The 26,715-nt window shown below is 45.8% G+C and overlaps 1 protein-coding gene across 3 annotated transcripts in view; it reads right to left on the reverse strand.

Annotated features, from left to right (window-relative positions):
* ASAP2 (ArfGAP with SH3 domain, ankyrin repeat and PH domain 2) overlaps positions 1–16,957 on the reverse strand; it is a 2,176,645-nt gene extending 2,159,688 nt beyond the window's left edge. For 2 of the 3 annotated variants that reach the window (XM_069606005.1, XM_069606004.1), the window contains exon 1: positions 16,188–16,957. In XM_069606005.1, the coding sequence (XP_069462106.1) occupies positions 16,188–16,313 (126 nt within the window). In that variant the 5' untranslated portion in view covers positions 16,314–16,957. The remainder of the gene's footprint in view (positions 1–16,187) is intronic. The other variant, XM_069606003.1, reaches the window with a different exon arrangement.
* Between the last annotated feature and the right edge of the window lie 9,758 nt (positions 16,958–26,715).

Raw genomic sequence — 26,715 nt, forward strand, 5'->3', positions numbered from 1 at the left:
CATACACATCTATCCAGATTTCTCCTCGGAGGTCCAGGCAAGCAGAAGATCCTACAAGCCAGTCAAGAGGCTCTTAAGAGAACGTCAGATCCCATATGCCTTGATTTTTCCAGCCAAAATGAGGATCCAGCATGCAGGAAGAGCTCATTTCTTTGAGTCTCCGGCCGAGGCTACACAATACATTGAGAATTCCATACCCCTCCCAACTAGAGGGGGCATACCGGCACAGAATAATAGACCCAGACCTGCAGACTAAGAAATGTTTAGGAGTCAACCCTTTCTGGGCTAGAGTCAAGATAAGTTTATGATCAAGTGGTACCAGGCAATTTGGTTGGTGGAGCTGCTGGACCTGATCGGCGGCCATGTGAAGCAACATGGCTACCCGCGGAATATTCCATAAGTTTGGTTTGGCACATCGTCAAGTTGGGGGAGATGGGACAGGGTGCGGGGAATGGTGATTTCAGCTCTAGTATTGACTTATGTGGCATGACGTTGGGGGTTGGCGCCACTCTACGGAGCTGGGTTCAGGGGGAAAGTTGTTGAAAGTAACTTGTTGGTTGAAAAGTAAAACTATGGTTGCATTGAGGCTGGCACCGATCATATTGCATGAATACTGTAAACCTGTTAAGTGTGACATGGCAAATGTTCCATCTCAAAGCCCCGGTGATGGGTTTACGGTAAAACTCCTGACGTGGAATGTACGGGGATTAAACAATCAAATGAAGGTCAAGAAAATCACCAATTACATTGCCAGGCACAATCCTCAAATCTTAATGCTACAAGAAACCCATGCAGTGGGAACAAGTAACACTCGCATACTGCCTAGATGGGGTCCCCTAAGGTTCTACACAAACTATTCATCCCAGTCCAGAGGGGTGATCACCCTTATTCATCCAGGCCTTGGGTTCAGGGTGGGAGGACACAAGGTTGATCTGCTGGGTAGATATGTTATGGTCTGGGGGGAGGTGGCTGCCCAACAATTACTCCTGGTCAACACATACGGTCCCAACATCGATGATCCGGCTATCTACATGGATATATATCAGATAATTGTCTCACTCGATGTACCAAATGTGCTATATGGGGGGGGGGTGGAAGACTTCAATCTAGCCCTGGACCCGGCCCTTGACAGATCCTCGAAGATAGTTAGGACCCCAAGCAGGGCAGTACTAAATCTGAGACATGTGTTGTTGCAACTGGTGCTGGTGGATGCATGGCGGGAGACTCATCCTGGTAACAGGAGATACACGTTTTACTCCTCGGTCCATGACTCAGAGTCCAGGATTGATTATTGGTTTATCTCCAAGCCTTTGATGGCTGCGGTAGAGGGGTGTGAAATCCTTCCTCGAACATTGTCAGACCATTCCCCAGTCCTGTTGGAACTAATGTTTCGGAATGCTCCGAGCCCCTCCAGGAGGTGGAGAATGCCAGGGGGAATATTGGGAGACCCCGGGGATGGTAGAGACACTCCATGTTGAGATTGCAGAGTTTTTATCTAATAATGTGGGATCGGTTGACAGGTACTCAGTGTGGGAATCCTTCAAGGTCTGGACAAGGGTTGTGTTGATATCCAAAACTACGGGTATGCTGAAGGCTGTGAGAACCAAGTTGTCATCTATCGAAAGCACATTAAACTCACTGAAGAAAACATACACAAACATGCAAGATAAAGCATTATTAGCGGAAATACACACGCACTTTCAAGAATTCGATAAACTGGCCATAAGGGAGGTCCGATACGTGGCAGCCCCTATCCACTCGAGCGGAGGGCAACAAAGCTGGCAGAACGCTGTCCAATTTACATAAGCATGATAAACAACCCACTCGGATCACAAGTATACGCACAGCACAGGGGAGGGTACTGCTTAGAGATGAAGACATTAATGGGGAATTCATGGAATTTAAGGAATTATATTCAAATAAAGATAAGAAAACACTCATAGAAATTAAAGACATATCTTGAGGCTTTCTCCCTCCCTAAACTCCCTGACGAAGAACGCCTAGCGATGGATCAACCGGTGACTCCGAAAGAGATTGCAGAAGCGGTCAAAGCACTGGCTACAGGCAGGGGACCAGGGTCGAACCGGTTGGGGGCGGAATTCTACAAAGAGTTTCACGAGGAACTCGTTCCGATACTGATGCAGGTATGGGAGGAAGCACTTGAATGTGGCAGGTTACCCCCAACTATGAGAGAGGCTAGAATAACTTTACTCCCTAAGCCTAGGTGACCACCACAGGATGTATCGTCCTACAGGCCCCTGTCACTTATAAATACTGATGCCAAAATATTTGCAAAGGTCCTGGCGAATCGGCCTTTGCCGACAGTCCCTACCCTAGTCCATCCTGACCAGAACTGATTCATCCCCACAAGATCCACAGCCTTGAACCTCCGCAGACTCTTTGGTATAATGGCACAAATAGACCCCGCGAGGAGAGCAGTGGCCATATCCCTTGACGCTGAAAAAGCATTTGATTCAGTCTCGTGGGTCTACCTCCTTGCGGTACTGGAGTTCTATGGGGTGGGGCCCAATTTCATAAGGTACGTTAGACTTCTATACACAGAGCCTGGAGCTCGTGTCCTGACAAATAAAGCCATGTCTGAGATGTTCCTGCTGGGAAGGGGAACTAGACAGGGTTGCCCTTTTTCTCCCCTGCTGTTCGCATTACCCATTGAGTAATGGCGGCCACGGTCCATCGTAGGCACGCAGATAGAGGGATTAAAATGAAGGGATCCACCCAGCTGATCTCGATCTATTTTGACGACACGTTACTATATGTCAAGGAACCTGAATTAAACATAGCGTCCATTACGGCGGAGGTACAGGAGTTTGCAAATTACTCCGGGTACACGATAAATAAGGCTAAATCCGAAATATTCCCGCTTACATCGGCCACCAGATGCCCCGCAGTGATAGATGGACTCAAATGGTCTGAAAACCATTTTAGATACCTGGGAATACTGGTCTCCAGGAATAAGCTCACACTGTACTCCGATAATTATGAAAGTGCCCTGCAAACTTTAAATACCGAACTCCAGATGTGGGGGCGGCTCCCAATTTTATTAGCAGGTCGAGTTGCTATTCTTAAAATGGCGATCTTGCCTAAGCTCCTTTACCTGTTTTCCAACATCCCTATATGGCCTGGCAGAGCCTTCTTTGCCAAACTCAGATCCATGGTGGTAACATTTCTTTGGAACGGTAAAACAGCAAGGATAGGGTGGGAAAAAATGGTGGAACCCTATGCTTAGGGAGGAACATCAGCCCCTGATTTCGAGCTTTATTACTATGTGGCCCAAGCACAAGTTGCAAAATATTGGTACAATGTGGGGGGACAGCACGCCACACGCATGGATAGAGGAGTACAGGACACATCCCACAAATATACAGTCAGTCATTTTTGATCCACACTATAATGATACGTGCAAATACAATCTGGTTAGCTACACAGTCAGGGCATGGAAAGCTATATACAAAAGACTGAGGCTAGAGGCCCCCTATAACCCTGAGATACCTCTTTGGAACTTTCCGGGTATACCTCCCACACATGAAGCCTGGGACCCTAACTGCGAAATGAAGCTTGGCGATATGTTTGTCAATGGGACTTTTTTAGACCTGGATCTGTTGCTGAGGGTGCTGGGTGACGGGCCACTGAAAACGCTGCAATATTACCGTATGAGATCTGCATTTCAGAAAAGGTGGCCTCTCTTCCCGGATGAACCCGCACCACATCCATGTATAAAACTAGTGACAGCCAAAAACGGCCTGGGAATTTCTAGGCTATACGCTGCAGTTCAGGCCCACACCCCCACATCAAACCTGATTAAGGAGCAATGGGAGGCAGTCTTACAGGTTCCCATCGAAGAGGAGAGGTGGGCCAGATATTGTTCACTGACTAAGAGGGTTTCGCTTAACTCGGATCTGAGGATGATCCAATTCAAAATTCTAAATAGGCTACACTATACGCTGGCCAGGATCGCAAAATTCGCACCGGATACCTCTGCTGCCTGTCCTAAATGTAACACCCCTCAGGCCGGCTCTTTTCATATGTACTGGGATTGTCCGGTAGTAGAGGGGTTCTGGAGGGATGTGGCAAGATTGTTGGAAGAAATCACTCAGGTTCCCCCCGATTTGACCCCCCAGAAATACCTGTTTGGTGACATTGGCAAGCACTCGTAAAAAATCAGAAGGCTTCTTGCGCTGCCGCCAAAAAGTGTATCTTACAGAAATGGAAGAGCGCTGGGCCATACCGCATGAACCAATTTCTACAAGAATTGACACAGGTCAATGAATCGGAGGAACAGTTCGTTTTTACCCAACCTGCGACATGCAGACCTAAAGACATTTGGGGCCCGTTTAGAGTCTACCTGTGCAATCTGATCACTGATGATAACTTGTCACCATAATATTGCTTTCTGATAATGTATCATATTATTCTCTCCTTTTGTGTCTATTCTATGAACTGTGCAATGGTGCCATTGGCCTTTCTGTAACCACTAATAAAAAAAGGGCATTTATGTTTTCGATCTCAAAGAACCAATCCTCATTCTCACTTCAACCTACAAGAGGCGCGGTTTTCCTGTCAAACTGAGAACTGACCAGATACATGCCTTCACTGCAACATCACTCTTCAGTAAGAACGGAAATGGTCAAACCGAGCCAATGGAGGTAGTTTGTTCAACCTCTAAAAAAGGCTCATCAGCCATACTTTTATTAGTTATGCCGGTCAAGTGGCAGAATGAGTAGAGCATTTGCTTTGACATCAGTGCAGAGCTTGCTAGCACAGGTTGGAATCCTGGCGGGGGCCAAACTCAGCCTTTCATCCTTCCGAGATCGATAAATGAGTGCCACACACCATGGGTAATAATAAGCAGCACTCAGATACCTGAGGGTTTGTAGCGCTATATAAATGCCAAATTATTATTATTATTACACATTTCACCTCGTACACACATGCTGCAGAGTAAGATTTGGCAAACGCCCCCAGCACTAAGCATCAGCCTACCCAGGTAATAAATAAAAAATACCCACGAACATTAAAACGTGATGCAAGGGGTCATACTCTAGGACCTTGGTCTCCCTACAAAAAAAAAGTGATAGTGCTACTTTGGTCATTCTGCAATATAAAGCAAAGTCTGCTGTTCTGCGGTGAAGGCAACACATAAATAACTATGCTGCCTTTTCATTTAAAACGCCCTTCAAGCAGCTGCAAGCCATTAGTGTGGGGGAGTGGAGAGGGGGACATGCCAACTAATGAGTTATCGTGTCTACCACCTAGCACATCTTTTCAATACTTTATTTGAGTGAGTGCTGGGTGCTGCCCTGGCCTGGCCTGGCTGCCTGGTGGGGACCGCCGTCTCTGCACAAATCTCGCGGCCAAAGCTTATACTTCCGCTTCATTTGGCGCAGGAAAGAAGGTAGCGGATAAATACGGGCGGCTCTTTTTATTCTCGAAGACACTGTCGTGTGCATTACAATACATCTAATACAGCAATAATGTTTTCCTTACTCACAGTTTACTTCTCTAGTAAGGGCTTGCGAAGCTCTGCCATACTCCTCCCACAGCTCCCGGCACAGCATTTGAGGCCTGCGTCGCTCATACCGGAGTGCTGTTTGCTGTTCAGTGGGGGTGAGGGGTGTCCCCTCTAGTAAGGTTTTTCTGGCACGCTATTCCCGGACAACAATCCTTTTTTTGTTTGTTAAACATACACATTTTTGTCATCTGCATATCAATTGCCCAAAGTGATAGACCTAAGTAAACACAACCCGCATGGTGAGGACGAGCTGTATTGTGATTTGGATCCGCAGGTTATCCTCACAATGTTTTTTGTATTGTACTGATCAGCATTGCTGAGATATAGCATTCTATGTTGAAGGAATGAGGAATGGTCTGAGCGTGCTCTGACGGTGAGGGTTAGACACCTATACTGTTTTTTTCTGTTCCTAGAAACATTTAAACTCGGTAGTGGTCGGCTGTACGTTTAGTTTATTCTACAACTCCCTTCCTCAAGCGGCAATGAGGAAAAACAAATCTTCGAGAAAGGACGTATTTGCAGCCCCCTGGTCTTCACCCACAGAAGAGATAGCAGATCAAGGGCAATGGCTTTGCCCCTACCCCCTTCTTCTCAAAAAGAGTGCGAGGAGAGGAGTGGTGGCCGCTGCTGATATTTCGAATCAGGAATGTCAGGACCGATCCCTGCATGCGGAAGATATGGATCCAGATTTTGCGAGAAATACTAATGAAGTGGTGTGTTCTTTAGACCATTCAAAACGCTCTAAGGGGGATTGTCCTGAGCGCTCCATTCTAGATACTCTGCCTATTTTTCTTTCTGGGGAGATATCTCAACACCTGGAAGGGGAGGGGTTGAGGAGGAGTGTAAGGATAAAACATCTCCTGATACACATACGGTAATCAAACGCATTGTTGTTCCCCCCTTTAGTTAACGTTATTGGGGATTTGACAGATGAGTTAATGATCAATCTTAAAATGCAGACATCTCTCTTGAGAGATTTGTCAAAGGCGACGAATGTCATCTCCTCAAGTTGTACGAATACTTTGAAAGAGGGCGTGGACAATTTAATCAGCGCTATTCATTTGAGCGCAGGTCTGACCAACCTCCCCTGGAGTTAGGGAGTGTGTTGCCTCCCAATGACGAAGAGGTGCCCACGTCTCCTGTAAAGGGGGTGGAGATGGATGTAGGGGTGGGCATAGGCATGGGGCCTTTCTTGAATGTGGCAATGAAGAATTCAAAGAAAAGAAATAGGAAGTTGGTGAATGATTTGAGGACTTCTAGGGCCTCATCCCGCAAGTTCTTGCGTGGGGTGGCTTTTCAAGACGACCTACAGGACCATCTCATAGCCATTGACGTGAACCAGAATAGAAAAGGAGGGAAGGAGGATGAGCCTACTGTAGTGTGACACAGAGGGGAAGGAGGCAGTAGGTCAGAGACGAAGGAGGCAAAAGCCAATTGATCTGACGAGGGGAGTCTCGGAGTATGAAGAGGGCACCAACAGACTGTCGGATGTCCTCAAACAAAACCTTGAAAAGGGGAGGGGCAGTAGGAAACCCTTAAATCACAAGGAGGGTGCCAAAGAAACTAATGGCATCTTTAATCATCCCTGTGGCCCCCTAAATTCCCCAAATATAAGCAATGAAAGATTGAGTCATTCAAAGAAGGGGCCCAAGGATGAGGTGGGAGACAAGACGACCACAAAACGATTTGGGTGTGGGGGTTCTGAAGGGATTTTTTACCCTTGGCTAAAGGTTGTAAGTAGGGACTCTAATACCCTAGGTATTAATGCCTAGGTTTGGGGTCCATGACACGTCTACAAGGTGGGGAGGTGATGTTTAATGTGTCAAAGGGGACAAAGCGAAAGTGATTTCCAAAGCAGAGGTAAGACTCCTGGTGAACAACATCCTGACACATGAAAGAAAGATTTCAGCCCTGGCTTACTCCGGGGTGACGCTGAGAAGGGAAATACCTCGGGAGCCCAAATAAACACACAAAATAGCCATCTTCAATCTTTATACAAGAAGGATTTCTCCGTTTCGCAGAAGGAGTTCTTAGGGACCCCTGAGGGTTTCCCCCGGCCTGATGAGTATGGGAAGATGGATCCGTACCTTACGCTCCCTGATGCCATCTTCCAGAAGAGCCCAGTTTGATTATCAACTGCTTGTTTGATGAAGGGGGGGGAAGGGGGGCATCTCCATAAATCCTACATTTTTTCTCTCTTTGAGGTTATCCCAGAGCTTAGGTTAATTACCTCAGCAGATACTGAATTAGTTGATTCAATCCATCCAATGAGATAAGACTACGTCAGACTGGTTAGCCCCTCCCCGCTCGTTCGATCTACAATTCTCAATGAGGCGGGGAGCCTACAAAAGTATGGTTATGATGTAACAATATTCAAGGAGGTGAATCCCCAATCTAAGGAGGCGAGTAAAGGCCCCATATCTACATCTAGGGGAAGAAGAAACGAGGCATGGGGAGGTGGGTTGATTTTGGAACAAGAAGGCTCAACTTCAGAGGGCCCTAATTGGCGATGGCTGGTGCTTTGTCTGAGAGATTCCATTGCGCAGTTTAAAACTATGAGTCAGACACTTTAGAAAGTCAGGGTGTCTCAGTTTTGTATCATGGAATGCAAGAGGGCATTCTCATTTAGTTTCCAACGACATCCTGATAGGGGATTTGAAGCTATACGATTTTTTTTCTACAAGAGACATGGGCAATGGGAAACCTCATTTGGGATGGGTTTGAGGCTACTGGTCTGTGCGCAAGGCCAGGGCAGAGGGGTAGACCTAAGGGTGACTTGGCTATTGCTTTCAAGCAGGGGACGAAATCTAATTAAAACAGCCGAATGGAGGTACCACAACGCCCTTTTGATTATCTCCCTTCAAATATCTAAATATCCAATGTCTTGGGGTTTTGTGACATACTCTTAATAAATGTGTACTGGAATCCCCCTGATAAACAAGGTACTGCTTTGGATACTGCCCTTGAAACTCAATATATTGGTGGATGAGTGGGTCGCAAATGCCCAAGGGTGCATGATTATTCTGGCAGGCAATTTCAATGCAAATTGTAAGGAGGCGCATACATTTCTGAAGGAGCTTTCATTACTTAACCTGACATCCACGTTACCTCTAATACGGAAAAATATTAATGGAGCTTAGTGGCTGAATTTTGCACAGGGGTGTGGGCTTGAACTGGTTGAGGACGACACTCCAACTTGGTATGCGAGGGGGTCTAGCTCTATTATAGATTAAGTCTTCCTGTCCAGGCAAATGTTGTTCGCAATACAGGCCTTTAAGATAGGAGACACAGATTTTAACAATCATGCAATACTATGCCTGCAATTGAGGTGGATTTCAAAGGTTCCATAATCTTCCCCCTGTTTGGATGAATGTAGAAGTAAATGTTAGAGGTAATAGATTAAAGTGGTCCTTGGATAAGACCAGAAAATTTAATAACACTATGTTGCATGATTTCAATTCTTCCACTTTAGAAGATAAAGTAGTTAACTATTCTTTGTTGAACTTCTCCGTCTATCTGAAAAAACATATCTCTACATTATACCAGATTATAAAGTAGAATGGGGCAAGAGCGGTAAAACACACGCATGTATGTGGCCATGTGGTGAAAGAACATAAAGCTGTCCTTCTTAAAGCAGTCACAAAGACCTATAAAAGACTGGGTATATCTGAAGGTACTAAGGAGCAGGTCAAGAAGCTCCAACAAGCCTATAACAACTGGTTCAAGCACCATTTGGCTGTTCTCTATCAAAGGGATGGGGAGCTAATGATGGCATCCCTAAACGGCAACAATTCCCATAATTTCTGGGAATTATGCAGTCAAACAGAGGTGAAACACGTGCAGCTAATTATCAATCCAATTGACGAGAAAGAGTGAATACAACATTTTGAGACTATCTATAAGGTCTCTGCCCTTTCTATATAACCGCTGGAAGTGGCTGGGTATGTGTGGAACATGGACATTTCCATTGATAATATTGCTAGAATCATTGGCATATTGAAACAATCTAAAGCAGCAGGGCCTAACAATTTTACTAATGTGATATTAAAGCAAAATGTTGATTTATGGGCTAAGCTTCTTCGGATCCTCTACTCGGATACGATCCTTCAAAAAACCTGCCCCCCGTATCTTGGCAAATATCTTATGTGATCCCCATTTTTAAAAAAGGTTCTGATTGTGTCCCTCAAATTATAGACCCATTGTCATAACAAATGTGGAGTCCAACATTTTTTATTCAATTTTATTGGAGCACATGGAGGCTTGGTACGTGTCCAACAAGATCTTGGATTATAGACAAATGGGTTTTAGACTAAACACGGCATAGATTGTGGGGGTCTCTTGCTTAGTTGTCTTCGGATGAGTGTACGCCGATCTAATTTACCTTCGGTTTATGTGACCTCTATGGACATGTCTATGGCCTGTGACATGGTCTACAGAGCACTGCTGTGGAAAAAGTTGATGGACTATAGAATTCCCGAGGGCCTCCTTAGTATTCTTATCCATTTACACAGGATTTCTAAGATGCAGGTCCGTTTGAATTCAGAAGGTAGGATGTCAGCTAGTCTTTCCCTGCACAATGGGCTAGGTCAAGGCTGCATATTGGCGCCCACTTTATTTAACTTGTGTATGGCTGTTGCAGGTAGAGCCTTAGATCAAAGTGGATTGGTTGCACCTAAAATTGGTGTCCTTAAAGTTAACTGAGCTGCTTATGCAGATTATTTTGTTTTGGTGGACTGCACGCCAATAGGGCTGCAGACTGATCAATGCATTTTGCCAATATATGGCCGAGCTGGAGCTAAAAATCATTCCCTCCAAAACAGTCATCGTGAAATTTGGTACGGGTGGCCGATCGGTCAGAAAATGTTGCTGGAAATGGGAGAATAGGGTGCTAGCGATTAGAGGATAACATGCAATACCTAGGGTATCCCATTCTAGCAAACCATTACAAGATTTACCTCAAAATGAAAGCAGCAGCTATGACCCATCAGATGCGCCCGATAGACCAGAAATTTGGGAAATTTTCAATGGTCCCTTGCAGAGAATTCTATATAATGAAAGCCCTAACAAGAATATGCTATGGCTTAAAATTCTTGCCCCTGTGGATTCTCCAGGAACTGAAAGTAGTTGAGGGGCTTGTTTGGAGAGTGGTCTTGTTTCATTTAACCAAGTGTGTTCCCATACAAATTATCAGATATGATGGACCAGTACAATGCAATGGAAAAGATTGTCACTTCTGAGAAAATGCGAAATCAGTCCTAAGGGGAGTTTGTACAGTCTTCTGGGGGTAGATGCTGCAGAAGGTTTCATTAAAGATCCTTGCTCAGAAGGGGCTTTAATCCTTACAATTTGGGATCCTCATTGAAAACTCTTATAGACAACCCAAGGAAGATAAAAAAAAAAAAACTAATCATAGGTAATGATTGGTATAAAAGAAAAATGAAGCATTGGGTTTTAAACTGTAGTCTCAAGTGGTTTCCCCCTCAAACTGGCACTCCTCCTTCATTTAGATCTCTTGGCCACCTTTGATCTGGTTGATCATAAGGTCCTGTATAACCATCTCCCCTCAGCGGCACACTTTTACTAATGAAGTTGTGGCATGGTTTCAGTCATTCCTGGACAATCAGACCACAAGAGTCTTCTCACCCAATGCCTCAAACGATCCTATACCCTTCACCTGTGGAGTCCCACAAGGGTCGTGTGTTCACCGACCCTGTATAATATCTTCACCAAGCCCCCATTTGATGATCTTGACAATCTGGGTGTCACTTACACTAATTACGCGGATGACACCCATATTCTCATACCCATCACTGGTGACTATGATATGTACTCTGCTTTGCTTAAGCAAGTATATTTGATTATCCAGGCATGGATGGCCACCCATGGCCTTTGCTTGAATGACGAGAAGACCAAGCTCCTTCTCGTCGGCTTAACATTAAGACTTGACCTCAGTAACCAGTTTAAATCCTTCAATATTGACGGTAACAATATTATAGTCTCTAAAGAGGTAAAAACCCTAGGCTTCTACCTGGACTCAAAACTAAACCTGAAAAGACAGGTCAACACTAAGGCATCTGCCACAGCATACACATGCAAATTAATTAACGCCTGTAAGCCTTTCATTTCAACTGCAAGCTGCTCTATACTGGCTAGAGCACTAATCTTATCAAAATTGCTTTACTGCAACACCCTTTACTTAGGCTCTTGCAAGCACAATATTTTCTACAAACCCTGCAGAACAATGCCTTAAGAACAGTGTTTAATGTTCCCAAAACTCAGCATATCACATCTGTCAGACAAAGTATTAAATGGCTAGCAGTGAGACAGAATTAATTTCAAAACCCTAAACCTCACATACAAAATGTCTAGATAAGGGGAACTTGGCCCCTTAATAGCTAGTTGACAAAATCAACAAAAGAAAATCTCAGAAACACCCTTTGAGATCTGCTTACTCACACTAATAGACTGTTCCCAGATACAAACTGCAGAAAGCAGGTGGCAGTAGGTTTCCAGTGATGGCCTCTAAATGATGGAACTCATTAACTTAAGAACAGAGACTTTATATTACAGCTTCAGGAGGAACAAGAAATCTTGGCTTTTGTCCCTTGATGTATAGCTTTTCTTCACCTCATCCTTGTATATATTTGTAGGGAACATATGTAATTATGTTAATTATTTTGTAAATATCTTTTCTTGTATTCACCTGACTGATATGTATGTTCGATTTGTAACTATTTAACCAAGTAATGCACCCAGTTACCTACGGGTTAGGTGCGTGTCGTGATAAGCATCTAGGCGCTTGCAGTAACCTGCACTTGCACTAACCTACTGAGCTATCTTGTGTCTATTAGAGCTTATTCGAAGCGTGGAGGAAAATGCTGAAATCAGCCAGGCCTCTCGAACTGGGTGAGCCCACATGCTTGTAAGGGGTTAACTGCGAAGGCCCTTCATGAAGACATAACATCTAGCATTTGCCAGAGGCTCTACGCAGCCCTTGGGAGCCAGGCACAGCTTTGCTCGTCTTCGCTCTGCGAGTCAGGTGCATTGATAACGCAGGAATGTCAGGCCTTCCCATAACAACGTGCACGAAGCCTGGGAGCCAAGACTGGCTGTTTCCAGTCTTGTAACTTTCCAGGCGAAAACATGTTTACTGCCCGGAAGGGTGAGTCTAGAACCTTCTCGAAGAGCTGGTACGTCATAATGATTGACGTGCAGCCCCTAATAATAGAACTATATCTGGGCCAGTGAGGGAGGGACGCATCCTGGGCTGTTGGTGAGACACGTGGACGAAGAGGAACAGTGCTTGGACGACCAGCTGTGCACTATCTGGGCCGAGACTCCTAGCATCACATCCCGTTCTGGTGTAGGACTGTGGGGGGCTTGGCCAGTCCTCCCCTCTCTCGAGGAGTGCCGGGCACCTGTAGCGACAAGGGTCCCGGGTGTGATCTGCTCGTACTGTCATCTACATTTTATAGGAGCGTAAGATAATAATTGCATATTCATCTATGACTGACAATTGATATTATACAGCTTGTACTTTTATTCCCATATTACTGTAAATTGTTGCTTACTAGACACTATAGAAATAAATGCAAGCCTCATGTATTCTGTTTGATTCGCCTTCTTCCCGACTGAGTTCATTGTGCTTCGTATAACCTTACTAAGGGCTGGTCACAGGGGGGTGCGGGTTATCCTTTTTCACTACAGTGCGCTATATAAATAATAAATACATAAATGGTACCCAAAGATGGAACACTATCTAAAGAAATATCTAAGCCGGGGGGTGAGAAATAATATAATGCGGTTACGCTTTAATGTTGTAAGAACAAAGGAAATATTAATCAGTAGGAACCAATTAGGTGACGAGAATGACTATTGCAGATTTTGCTATAATATTGATGTGGTTGAATCATTGTTCCATCTATTACTGGTATGCCTAGTTTTACTGACTACGAGACTGCAATACTTTGGTTCGTTTGCCAGTGTCACACAACGAGTTTTAAGAGGTCTGGTTATCTCTGCTACGTGGTGATTCTATGTCTTTAAAGCTGAGAGTTTTGACCTTCATAAAAAATGAATGTAAATTGATTGAATGCAGGAAACGTACTCCATCAAAAGTCGGGATTTTCCAAAGCTTTTTCCTGGTTAAGAAATGGTGTAACGTGATTTATTGTGGTGTTGGCTCAGCTTTAACTGAAAGCTATTCCATTGGAAACTGTTCGAATATTAATGTCAATAAGAGTCTTTTTTGTAATTGTGAATATGTTAATGATAGTGAAAATAGCTGCATATTATCATTTTCATGTTAATGCATATGGTCATTTGTTTTATGTTTTGTAAAGGTTCAATAAACCAAATACATAAAATACTGGGTCTCGCCTAGGCCAAAATCGAAAAAAACGGTATTACATGGCTTTAGAGGCTCACTGACAAAGATGCATGCATGGGTACCATTTCCCTTAGGCCAACCAGATTTTATCCCCGTCAACATTTCCAAAAGTGGAACCAGATGGGATGGAATAAACAGGGATTGAGATGGAATAAACAGGGATTGAGATGTGTCCCCGTCAAAGTGATGGATGACTATCAATCCAGTAGTGCTTACGGTTATAGCCCCTTCTTCACTACTGTCCTGAACCTCAAATGCACATGCTCTAAACCTGCTTTATCCCTAAATTCACGGGCAGGGAAAGCAGTCTACGTTAAGAGGTGAAAGGGCTGCAGTTATGATCTTCATCAGAAACTATTACTGTGAATCACAGAGAAAGGTTGAACTGGCCCAACCTGCAGCTGCTGCAATTTGCAACTACGCACAAGCATGAAAATTCACTAAAAATCCCAGAAGCACAACAGACAACTGGCGCACACTACACCTGAAAAGCACTGGAATTCAGAAGTGCAAGTTGCTGGCATCGAGCTTGGCGTCAGAAACGTTTCCTGCATGTTTACACATACACTGGCAAATGTGGTATCAAACCGATCGGAAAGTTGAACGACGTTAGGTGATTTTTTTTTAAAATCACATTTACCATGCCTTACCCCTGGTAGGGGCCAGGAGAAGTGGTGAGCACAGCAAAAGATGTGCACCTTCACCATGCAGGGGGTGTGCCTCCAAGCGTAGGTATGCCCCTCGTTTTCACAGGCTCTTCTCATGCACTCGCTTTGCTTAGAAATTCGACTACTAAGGGTTCCCGCCATCAAGTACTATAATTGCATGTGAATATCTCCATCTCTCTCTCTCACACACACACCTACTTTTCTTTGACCCATACACTTTCTGGGTGTAGGCAAAGTGTGCGCTTGATATTGCAGCATATATTTGTGAATGGCATAGAGTCACAAGTGCTCGTTTTCTAAACGAAAGCAAAATGTTTTGTCTATTAAAAAAGTGGCACCATATGCCATTTTCTTCCCAAAACATAAAAGTAATATCCAAGTAAGCAAATTAGCTTGAAAAATATTTGACTCACGACTCTTTTTTCAGTTATAGCGCCTCTGTGCAGCGATACAAGTGGCCGTGTTTCAGTCCTACCCTCAAAAAGACCAGGCACGAAATCAATATTTCCTTTCTATTAATAGTTGCCGTAGAGCAGCAAATATTCATTCGGAAAAAGCTTCTTCGGGCCAATTTACAGATGTATATGTAGTCAATTACGAGGCTCCAAGGAGTCACAACCACTCCTTTAAACATATAAATGACTGACATGAGTCCTTAAAATAAACCAAACTGTAACTTTCTCCGATGTAATATTTTCTAAACTCATTTGGGAATATCTATAAACAGAACCTGGCTCGCGTGTAGCAAACAGCTTTTTCTTGACTGTCAACATGAACAGTCTTATTTATGAGAACTCCCTTTCTGTGACCAAACATTTGCTGCAAAAAAAAAAAAAAAACATACTTGACGTTTATCGTGAACGAGATTTGTAAGAACGACGGCACTATGTGTGTGTAGTCCGTCTGGGCCTGTACATAGACATGCATTCGAAAGCATTACAACAGCAAGTGTGAGCCGGCCAAATTTAAGGGTAGCTGTGTCTCGGATTTTTAAGAGTTGATGTGCCCTTCTCCACTATCATTCCTCATATAGTCTCTCCTTCATGTTCCACTTCCTGCTTTTGTCCCTCCCTCCTTCACCTCCCCTGCTCACCTTTCATGCCTCCCACATACCGTTCATTCCACCCGTTTTTTTACCTTCCCAGTCCCACCCTGTAAACGCCCCTCCCTAAAAATATTCCTCGAGGCCAGTTCTGCACTCCTGTAACTCCCCCCAAACCCCCTTCATTCAATTAATTATAGTAATATATAAAGAGCTCTGCTGCATCCCTGCAGCTCCCCCAAGTTCTCTGCACCCCTCCCGCTGTGCGCGCGCCTGTCCTTAATCCCCCTCAGTGACCATGTAACTCCTCCCCTACATCCACTTTCTCCTTGACCCTTGCTCTTCCCCTGGGACACCTGTATGCCAGATAACAGAGAGCTCTTGCCCACACTGCTTCCCATAAAAACAAACAATGAAATTAAGTACCCCACCCTGAACACCCATACCTAGCAATCTCGGATTCTTTTTAAGACTCTCCCCCAAACCCCTTGCTCTGTAGGGCCGGGCCCCCATCATGCACTCGAGCAGCATCTGTACCCGAAGGCAGGGCTCACCCACCTCCTCTATCGCCGCCACGGTGTTCTTGCAGTGGCCCATCTTGCTGGTGAAGCTGGAAGCGGTGGGCGCCTTGTAATCCTCGTTGGTCTCCGCCACGAATTCTGACACGGCGATTTGGTCCGGCATTTCCCCTCTTTGTATATAACGTCCCCAAGTTAAAAAAAAAGGTGGAGCGGAGGGGGGGTGGGCGTCCCCAGCCACTGTGCTCACAGAGGTGCGGAGCAGCGGCCAGACTTCAGACACCCATGCCAGCGGGGGCTGCCGGGATCGACTCTCCTCCCTGCTCGCTTTCTCTCTCTGTCAGCATGGGCCGCTCCCTCGCGCCAGCCTCCTCCCCTTCAGAGTCGTCGTGTTTTTTTTTTTTTTTTCTTTTCTGAATGAAGGGGAATATCGAAGTAGGGGGCGAGGCGCGCGAATGTGTTCAAAAGACAGTGCGGGTGCTCGGAGAAACTTCCACGGAGAAAAACTTAGTGAGGCGGCAGGATGTGTTTTGAACTGAGAGAGCGCGTCGGTTATGTGGGTTCTCTCTCTTGTGTTTGTACCCACGAGCGGGAGGGAACACAGGTGGACCCCTATTGCTTACTCGGAAAAACCGGTTGAAAGTCAAGGTGACAGAGGTGCCCCCCCTCAGATGGGAGAAAGGCACACTGGACCCGCCCGCCCTTCTCTTATTTGTCCAGCGGGTTTTTCTGAAAGGAAGGGCGCGCGTGCCTTTGTGCCCAGGAGACCATCGAAAGGCGGAGGGGGGTGCTTTACAGGAAAGGACAGGGTTACAAGTGCGCGCGTCCGACTGCTGGCGGTAGCGCGCACTCGCCATCTGGAGCGCGCGCGCTCGCAGACACTGCTAGCTAGGTGTGTTTTCAATACAGGGCGGGAACGCGGAGGTGCTCTATTTAGTTGCTTTACTGCTTTGTCATGTGGGCTGCAGCCGGTTATTTATGACCTCCGCGTTCCAACCTCGACTTTATTAAGGCTGGGAAGAGAGAAGTAGTTATCTCGGCCTGAAGGGCAAATTTGGCGCGGTGACAAAAGCAAATAAATTGCAAATAAAATTGGCTTTTATTTTTTACTTTTTTATGGTTTAGTTAAACACCTTTCACAATAATTTGTATATAAAAATAGACCAAAAGAAAATAATTATTACATAAAATGTATGTTACAATTGTTCATTAGCTTTTGTCTTGCAGAAAAATGTATTCACTCCTTATAACAGCCAGGTACCAGTCCGTACCCTTGTAACTCTTTGGGCCGCATTAGGAGTATAGTGGTATTTTGAATAACTCCATATTTGTAACATACCATTTTAATATAATGAACGATTGCATGCAATATTGATTGACCTGTTAGGGGCCATAGAAAATACTGTATGGAGTAAATCATTTTTACCCCATGTAGTACTTTCTGCGTACCCTGTGCTGTAAATAGTGCACATATTCTGCCGTGGTCTAGTGTTTCGATGGGTGTTGTGTATGGAAGGACTCTGTGCATAGGAGATTAGTGCATGAATGTAATCCTACGTGCTTAGTGGAGAGATGACGCTGGACCCAGAGAGAGACCGAGATCATCCATGCAGTTCCCTACACTGATTGCTGCCTCCGTGCAGCGATTATGTTAAATATCCATTATTTTAGGTAGTTGTGTAGGACGATTGTACTTATCACCCAACTAAAGTTGGTACTCATTTATCATCCTCAGAAGGATGAAAGGTTGTACCTGCGAACTCCAGAGCACACACAGATCACAGCAGCAAGTGTTCAACCCAAAAAGCTGTCCTACCGGCTTACATCATTAACAGTCTACAAATATTCAGTCCTAAACATCCTGAAGAGAGGGTCCCTTGAATGCCCCTCTTGACCCCTATAAACACGACAGCCTGAAGAGCCAGAGATGCAAGATTCCAGTCACTGTTTGGACAGCCCCCAGGAGGGCCAGTGACAGCTACATATGTGAACAGATACTCTCTCGGACAACCATTCAAGCCCTACCCTGCTAACATCATGGATACAGGTGCCCCCACACTAATCACGGATCCATACGCCTCAATGGACATGATCGACTAATGACAGATGTAGTGCATTGCCGACGTCATTAGAGACACCACAACATAGTAACGTTAGCCATGAAACACACTTGCAGCCATGCACAAAGTTACACAGACACACACGTGCACACACGAAGAACATGCTTTCACAGTTCTGTAGACAGGACAGATACATATACACACTGTCGAAAGCCTTTATTATTATTTTTTTTAATTACTTGTGTGAATCTTTTCATTATTTTTACAAGATAGAGCCCAAGATTCTTTACCTTTTCTCTTTTCATTTTTTTTTCGTTCCCTTCTTTTTCCTTTCCCTTTTCTCTTTTTCTAAAATCACGAAGTTACTTATTATTCTCTCTCATTAGCCAAACGCATTAACGCAAGGCAGCACGAGGTGCAGAGCAAGCTTGCAGACTCTTATTACAACTAACCATATGGAACTACAGGATCGTAAAAGGGACCTGGAAGAGCCAAGATATTACTAACCTATAAGGAGAATAGCACAATGTAGACATAGAAATCATAGTATAAACTATAGTAGAGTTACATGAGGCCTCAGAACGCAAGACGAAGCAAAGCAGAATTAGGCTGCAGGAAGCACCAGGCAGGGCTCACAGCCAAGGTCAGAGATGAGCAGAACATTCCTAAGCCTCAGAGACAAGGAGCCACCTGCAAAATAGCAGAATAAATCCTCACCAATTACAGACTAGAAAGCTAAATTTTGCGGTCTTCACCCACGTGGTACAGCCGAGCCGAACAATGGCCATTTACTTGTGGTGAGAAGAGGAGCAGTTCCCAGCAAAACGGACACAAAACAATACATGTGTTGTTTTACAACGTTGCAACCCAGCAGGCACTCTCAAAGAAAAGTGGTAATACTGATGGCAACAATGGGGACACATAGGGCCTCATTACAAGTCTGCCGGTCCGGTAACTTTGGTACCGTAAGCTTGCCGGTACAGTAGTTACCGGACTGGCAGACTACGAGTTCTGCTTGCGGGTGCCTTTTTGGCTGCCAAGTCTGACCTCGCTGCCGTACCGGCACCCGCGTGCAGAGCATGTCGGATGCACCGGCACCATTCACGAATGGTGCCGGTGCATCTTGGGAATGGGGAAGAATATTTTCCGGCGCCCAGGAATGGGCGATTACCGGGTCCGGTAAGGCCGTAATAACCCGGTAATTGCCCATTCTTGGGCGCCGGAAAAACAAAGGATACTGGCGGCAGCCGTGCCTGTATTACAGGCACGGCTACCGCCAGGGTCATAGTAACCTCCATAGTCTTTCTCATCACCTTGAGAAGGTGCATGGAGCGCTGAGAACAGAGCTGGGTCCCAGGCCTGGGTAGACCAGTTCCAGCCAATCAGGGAACACAAATCCAGGGGTTGATGGCAGACAGCAAGGGCCAATGGTAATCCTGCAACCCAGCAAAAATGTAATAGATAGTTTCTGGTGAAGGTTCAAGCAAACCCACCTGACATGCAAGGGCCAGTAACATAACCTCTATATGTGCCAGCTATAGGTGATAACACCCTAATCACCCAATGAGGCGGGCTCTTAGATTTTTGGGGAAGAGCCCTGATTTGTGATGTGAGATCATAACAAAAGCCCCTGACACAGGCTCAGGAGCTGTGATTGCGCAAGAATTCTGTCTTTCCTGTATGATCCCTGTCTGCTATGGAAATTAAAAGGACAGTTCTAACTTGCCCGTGGCTGAATCCTCCATTTGTATGTCGGGGGAAGGTTTGTTGGGCCCTGGGTGCTCTGAACGGTGGATGCATGGCGTGAACCTTAGTCTTCTCTGGCATACCTATTCAATCCACTTCCCTTTCTTTGCCCTCATGGTAACACTTCAGTAACCATGTATAGGTAAAACAGACTGCACAAAACAATCTCCATCCAAGATCTCCAGATGTCTTCAAAAGCTGTTCCCTATGAAATAACAAGTAGATATTGAGAAGGGAGGGTGAAATGCGTGGGATAATCTACATCACTTTGTCTTTATAAAAATTATGCTTTTGCTACACAGGTAGCTCAAGAAATCGATATTTTGGGTCAATACATGGAGGCTGCGATTTTGCATGCTTAAAGCACGTTTACCACCATCTGCGAAGCATGCTGAACAGGCTTAAAATAAAAAGCCTTAAAGGTGGAAACACTAGTGCAAAAAGCAGAGAACCCCATGCTAGTAACGATTTAAAAGCCATAGCATCCAGGGATGAATGAAACCCAAATACTGGCACATCAGTTCCAGCTAGGGTCATGACTTATCTGACCAACCTGGCACAGTTGTTTTGAAACAAAACAGTAGCTGTGATTTAATGGGCCTCCTGAGATTTGCTGTGGCTCTTTTGTATTTTTTTTTCTTCAAAGCATTTATTTAAACATGGATGTTGAGACATCCAGGGACTTAATATATATAGCAGTTGGTCAAACCATTGTGGCCACAAAGATACACAGGCGGTACTCCCCCCGACAGTGACAAAGTTCCCTCACCCAACAAAACATGGAAAGGGCAGTAATATCACATGCCCCCACAAGCATCACGGCAAGGAATAGTTCGACAACAGGGATGGTTTAAAGGCTAGGGACAGGAATTTCTGACAGTGATCTACAAACGGAAGCCAGACATTCAAATATTTAGTTAGTCACCTTTCGCCAGGGGGGAGACCCGTTCCATGAGACAAGGGAGGTGCGGCCGCTAACCAATAGGCCCCCTCAGGGTGGTAATATGCAGGAGCCTCATGGAGAGGAGCTCCCCTCCTGGGTATAAGAACGTGAATCAGGGACACAGCTCCTTTAACTCCTGACCCCATAAGGTAGCAACATCACCTTAACCACTTCTTCCTAGATTTATGTCAGAAACTATGTGTTATTGTACTGTGTCATACAATTCTAACGTGACAAGTACAGGGACGAGGAAAAACTCGAGAATGCTACAGTCAAGCGGGAAAAACACTCAAACAGCTGTTGTCAATCGAACTGATATTACGCCATGGCGGGTCCTGCTATATCAAGGTGCCAAAAACAAACAACCGCAGAAGAACAGAGATCGAGACAGAAAGGAAGATGGAGTCAGAAAGCGAGATTGAGGTCAAGGCGAAGGTATAAGCCGGAGGAAGACTCGAGAAGCTTGAGGAAATGACGTGGAGGGTGTAGTTCAAGGGAACGCATGAGAATGTCTCGCAGGCCAACTAGGTGTTGGCCGTAGTGGAGGCAGAAGTATAAAGTGGAGAAAGCCCGCTGCACAGATGCAGAACACCGAATGTTATAGAAGTGAAATCTGGTGGGTGAGAGTAAGGCAGAGAAAGAGGAGAATCAGCATAACTCCCCTACAAAGCAAACGTGTTGTTTATGAGACACCCGGAAAGCGTTGTACCAGTTGGCCCGGTACTTGCCCAACGACAGGACGGAAATTGGGGGTTGGTGGCGTGACCTGTAGCGGGTGGGCAATACGGTCCGACAACTGCGCTGAGACCGCTAACCCCAGCCTTTCACAAAACTGCATCAGAGGGCCAGACAAGCATCCAGAATGGTGGTAGCTGAGTGGCCCATACAGAAGTGACGATCCTGTCCATTGCTAACATCAGAACAGCCTGCCGTACTTGGCCCAGAAACAGAGCATCCAACGAGAGAAGAACCTGTTGCTCGTCACGAGATCCCCAGCAGAACCAATGAAGCCTCCCCAGACCAAGAGCAGGTATCAGGAGTTGTTAAAAGTTAGAGAGGGAGCCAAGAGAAAGAGCCAAGAGAAAGTTAAGATAGTCTTGGAAAACAGGCAACAACAAGCAAGTATAAAGAATGGTTAACTAACGGAGAGGTAACACTCACCCCAGCGGTTGTGAATTAAGTCAGTCTTTAAAACTCCAACCCCAACACCCCAGATAAGTAATTTGAGGGGTTATCTTCTCGAATTCCGCTGAAAGACCAGAAGCCCCTCCAGGGGTCTTTGGGACAATCATTGGTGAGAACAGAGTTCCTTAAGAGGACTTACGAGGACAATTGTTGACAGACACGTCACATCCCAAAGCACATGGGAAATAGAGGCCCTCCTGCGCACACTCCAGAGCAATCTAGGACTGGTCTTCCGAGCAAAAACCCATCACCCTTTATCAAAAGGTTATTCCAAACCCATGATTGGTCGACACCAGATCCTGCCAAGAGCCCAGTCCTTTCAATCCACGGGGTTAACACTCCCTTGTTGACATAATAAGACAAACATTGTCTTCTCTTCTGAAAAGCAGCGAAACAGGCCTCTTTCTTTTTAACCTGACAACCTCAGAATCTGGCAATGTCATCACTGCTTTCATGGCGGGATCCTCCCCTAATGTGGCCAGGGTGAGGCAGACATTCTCCGATATGAACTCTAGGGGTGGAAATTTGAGGGATGATCACAGAGGGGGAGATTGCTTTCATGGAAGTAAGGGTGTTTTGCCAGATGACACATGGTATCCCCTTTTCCCCTTACAGGATGAATCTCCCAAATACAATAACTTAATGGCCTATTGTGACTCTTGCCCTGGCCCCTTAAAGGAGAGTGCTGGATTGATCTCAACAAAAACTGCAGATGAACCCTCAAATACTGACTTTTCCTCGGAACATGTTAAATCCATTTCTCCAATGTTTCTGTACAGGTTAGTTAAAAGGAACTAGTATTCCCAGAATCCCCTAAACATTGCGATGAGGAAGAGGCATGGAAGAATACAGAGCAGAAGAAGACTCGGCACAGGCAACGCTCTAGCTTTTGGAAGCGTGCACCTGTTCCCGGGACGTTTAGTACAGGATTGTCAGAAGGAACAGAAGACTGCTGGGGGGAGCAGGTTGCAGCTCTTTGTGCTACCCAACAGCTACGAGTAGGACGCTAGAGTCAGATACCGATCAGAGGAAGGCAGCACAAAGAAGATTCCACACAGGTTTGCCAGAAGCAAGTGCATGGCTCCTGGGCGTTCGCCGGTGGAAAGAAGCAGCAAGATTCTCACCGGAGACTGGCAAGGAGAAGAGAAGCCCAGCTGGAACCACAGAAGCATGGAAGCCAAAAGCTGAGCAGCGCAAGGAAGAGAACATCTGGTAGCTGTCATTGGTGGGCTGCAAGCAGAGCGGGAAACGCCACAAAGAGCCAGTGAGTCCACACTGGAGCGAAGGGGACACCGGGGTGTATTGGCCAGAATGATTCATGTTTGTTTATTTATTTATGTTTGCATTTATAGCAGCGCACCAAACGCTCAGGTATCAGGGCGCTAGTTACTGTAAGAGCGAATAGTCAATCTTTAAAGTGCAAAATTAGGGTAAATGCATAGTCTAGTAAAGCCACGCCTCATGGTGCGGGGGGCTACATTTAGGCATACAGATACATGAGAGTCAAAATTAGGGTAAATGCATAGTCTAGTAAAGCCATGCCTCATGGTGCGGGGGCAATATCCGATCAGTTAGTGTGTGTGGACAAGACAGATAGTTACAATCAGGCGGGCCAGGATGTAATAGGGTGCATGAGGCTGCTAGCCCCATTACTGTGATCATGTTGAGATTGCAGCCAATAATTAGAAAGAGTGCAGTTGCATTGCCATATTGTCCACAGTTGGACAAAGGGCCTTAAGTAGGGCCTTAGGTGGTGGGCTTGGCCAGTCCTTCTTTTGTAGTGAGCACAGCCAGTCAGAGCTCTGCAGCGCTGCCAAGGGGGTCTTTGAAGCTTACGTAACAAGTTGATATTTACAGAACAATGTAAAGTAAATAATAACGCTAAGGGGTGAATTCTCAAAATTGGAAGTGTGAGCGAAACACCAGCAAGGTCAGATACTATGAACAAATGGAATCAGCCAAACGGGCTAATGTGGTAAATTATCAAAGTAGAATTGCAGAGGGAGACAATTGCTAGTGTGTGATGTGATGAATCCTGCAGAGTCATCACTGAACCCCAGCCTAAAGTCTCTTCCGATGTGGCCAGGGGAAGGCAGCCGCTACCTGATCATAACCCTCTGGGGTGGTATCATGTGGGAGGATCACATGGGTGGAAATGACTGTCAGGGGGAAGTGGTGACTCCACTGGGAGAGTCGTGGAATTCACCTTCCTCTGAAGATGAGATTCCCATAAACCCCAAATACCTAGTGGCATGCTGTCAGTATACACGTCCTTCCTATAAAACTACCGGAAAAACATGATACGAAAAGTCATCTAACCAAAATAAGATATATACCTTGGGGGTGCAGGAACTAAATATAACATCCTCTAATTGTCATTATCCTAACCCCAATGTTCAAACACAAACCTTTTACACAACTCCTCCTAAATCTTACAACTCTCATTTCACAAAGCAATGCAAGCTATTTAAATATAAAAACCCAAAAACCACTATGGACTTCAGGATCCATAATGCTCTTGGTACTGGAACGAGGAAAGGGGCCCAGAGTTAGTGAGGATGAACAATGCCACTAACCAGAATAAGCGGCCTAGTTGTTATAGACCAAAAAACTTGAGTTGGACATTTAAATTCATAAATGGGCTACATGTGAAGGGAGATGCAGAAGGAGTAGCTGAGGCAGAGGCAGACCGCTGTCACAAGTCTCTCCCCTTCTCACCTGTCTTTCCTTGCTTGCGACCTTCTTTGATGATTTCTTTCGCACGGTCCGGGATTTGTAGAGGTTCGTGTGCTGGTCGTCTGGTTCCAGCGTGGGATAGCGGTCCTACTCCAGGAGGCGGTTGGATGTCCAGTACCAGGAACCAGGAAGGAGACAAAGTCCGAGCTCGGAGGCACGGAACGCCGTGACTCGAGCGCAGGCGGGGATCCCGGAAGAATCGTAAGGTAAGTTCGAGGAAAGGAAAGGGAGGAAGTAGATTCAAGCAATCGGGGAAGCAGGACTAGGAAGGAAGTTCCGGGCGAACTTCGGCAACACACGTCCGACTGCTCCGATCGGTAGCGTTGAGACACGCAGAGCCGCGGGGGTGTGTCTGCTTTGTAGAATGCTGAACGTAGCGCGTAAAGACTGGCAAGCTGCGTTCCGCACCAAACGGCCATGTTGGAAGGATCATGGAATTCAGTCCTCTATGGGTCAGGGACCACGTAGAAGTTGAAGGGAGAACACTAGCTGATGCCGACGCGAGATATCCAGGCCTGGCACATTGCAAAGTAAGAGCATTGGGAAGCAGTGTCGGGAAGAGAGACCCTGCCGAGAGAGAGACGCACTCCGAACCTCACGTGCAGAGCTCTGGTTTGCAGGAAGCAACGGAGGGTCAACAGAGCTGGCAGAGCTCTGGGAAGCAATTGTGCAGAACGTCGAAGACATGTGAGTGCTGGTAGGAGTCAGGGGACCCACTTCAGCATCAGCGGGAGAAACGGAGATACCAGAACAAACTGGTGAGTGTGCATAACGCTACAGGTGTCCCTGGGTGTTCCGTGCTGGACGGTTTAAAGAAAGCCATATTTTTGAATACCAAATGAATAAAGGAGTACAAAGGTGAAAAGGGTACAACTCCCCTTATGAGACTCCAATTGGGGAAAATGTCTTTATCCACATTGTCAACAGCCAAGAGGCTGCCAAGGAAGCATACTAAGGCAACAAGGGCGCATCCCCCTTATATGGGACAACAATTGGCAGAACCTTGGAGCCCGCATTGTCAACAGTCAAGAGATTACAAAGGAGTAGTATAGAAGTGACAGGGGCACAACTCCCCTTCTTTGAAACAACTCTGGGAAACCTGTAACCCGCATTGCTAACAGCCAAGAGGCTGCAAAGGAGTAGTACAGAAGCGGCAGGGGCACAACTCCCCTTTTATGGGGCACTAATTGGGGGAGACCTGTAACCCACAATGCCAAGAGTCAAGAGACTATAAACAGAGCCAGATCTTCTTCAACCCCCCTCACATAGGATACTGGTGTGGAGAATTCTTGAACACATATTGCCACTAAAAACAATTGTAGCTTTAGGAGATTTACATCCTGGCAGGTGAGTGTGTCACGACCCTCGCCCAAAACCCCCTCTGGCAAACCCATTGGCCAGGTGGAGTCAGGACTTGGGTCTCTAGAGCCTGGCATCCTCTTCAAAAGCCCTCATGGGGCCAGTCCTGGTGCCTATGGCGCCAGGCTCCTACACCATGAACAACAATGTGCTTGGGAACTACCTTATTGTATTGTCAGCCAACATGGAGGCATCCACATAGCTTGGTTCCTAAGAACCAAGCTATGCGGTCTAGTGTTTTGGGTGTGGCAGGCCTGGAACTACTTTCCCTAGTACTACTTTACCTGGGCTATATGAACCACACCCTGACTGCAGAACATGCTTCGTGTTACTTTGCAGCTTGCAACGTGACGTTCACCGTGTCCAGCTATTCCCTCGGAGAAGCAGAACCTTCAAGGAGACAAAAGGAACATCATTAGCAGCAGCATCTTACCTGCAGTCTTCATCTTTAAACACTCGCAGCTACTGAGAACAGCTTCCTCGAATCTGCACGCCTCCCGGACAGAACGACCTGAAAGAGGAAGATAGAGGCAACATTA

This window comes from Ambystoma mexicanum, chromosome 4p (assembly GCF_040938575.1).
Source record: "Ambystoma mexicanum isolate Mex_15411 chromosome 4p, UKY_AmexF1_1, whole genome shotgun sequence".
Lineage (NCBI taxonomy): Eukaryota > Metazoa > Chordata > Amphibia > Caudata > Ambystomatidae > Ambystoma > Ambystoma mexicanum.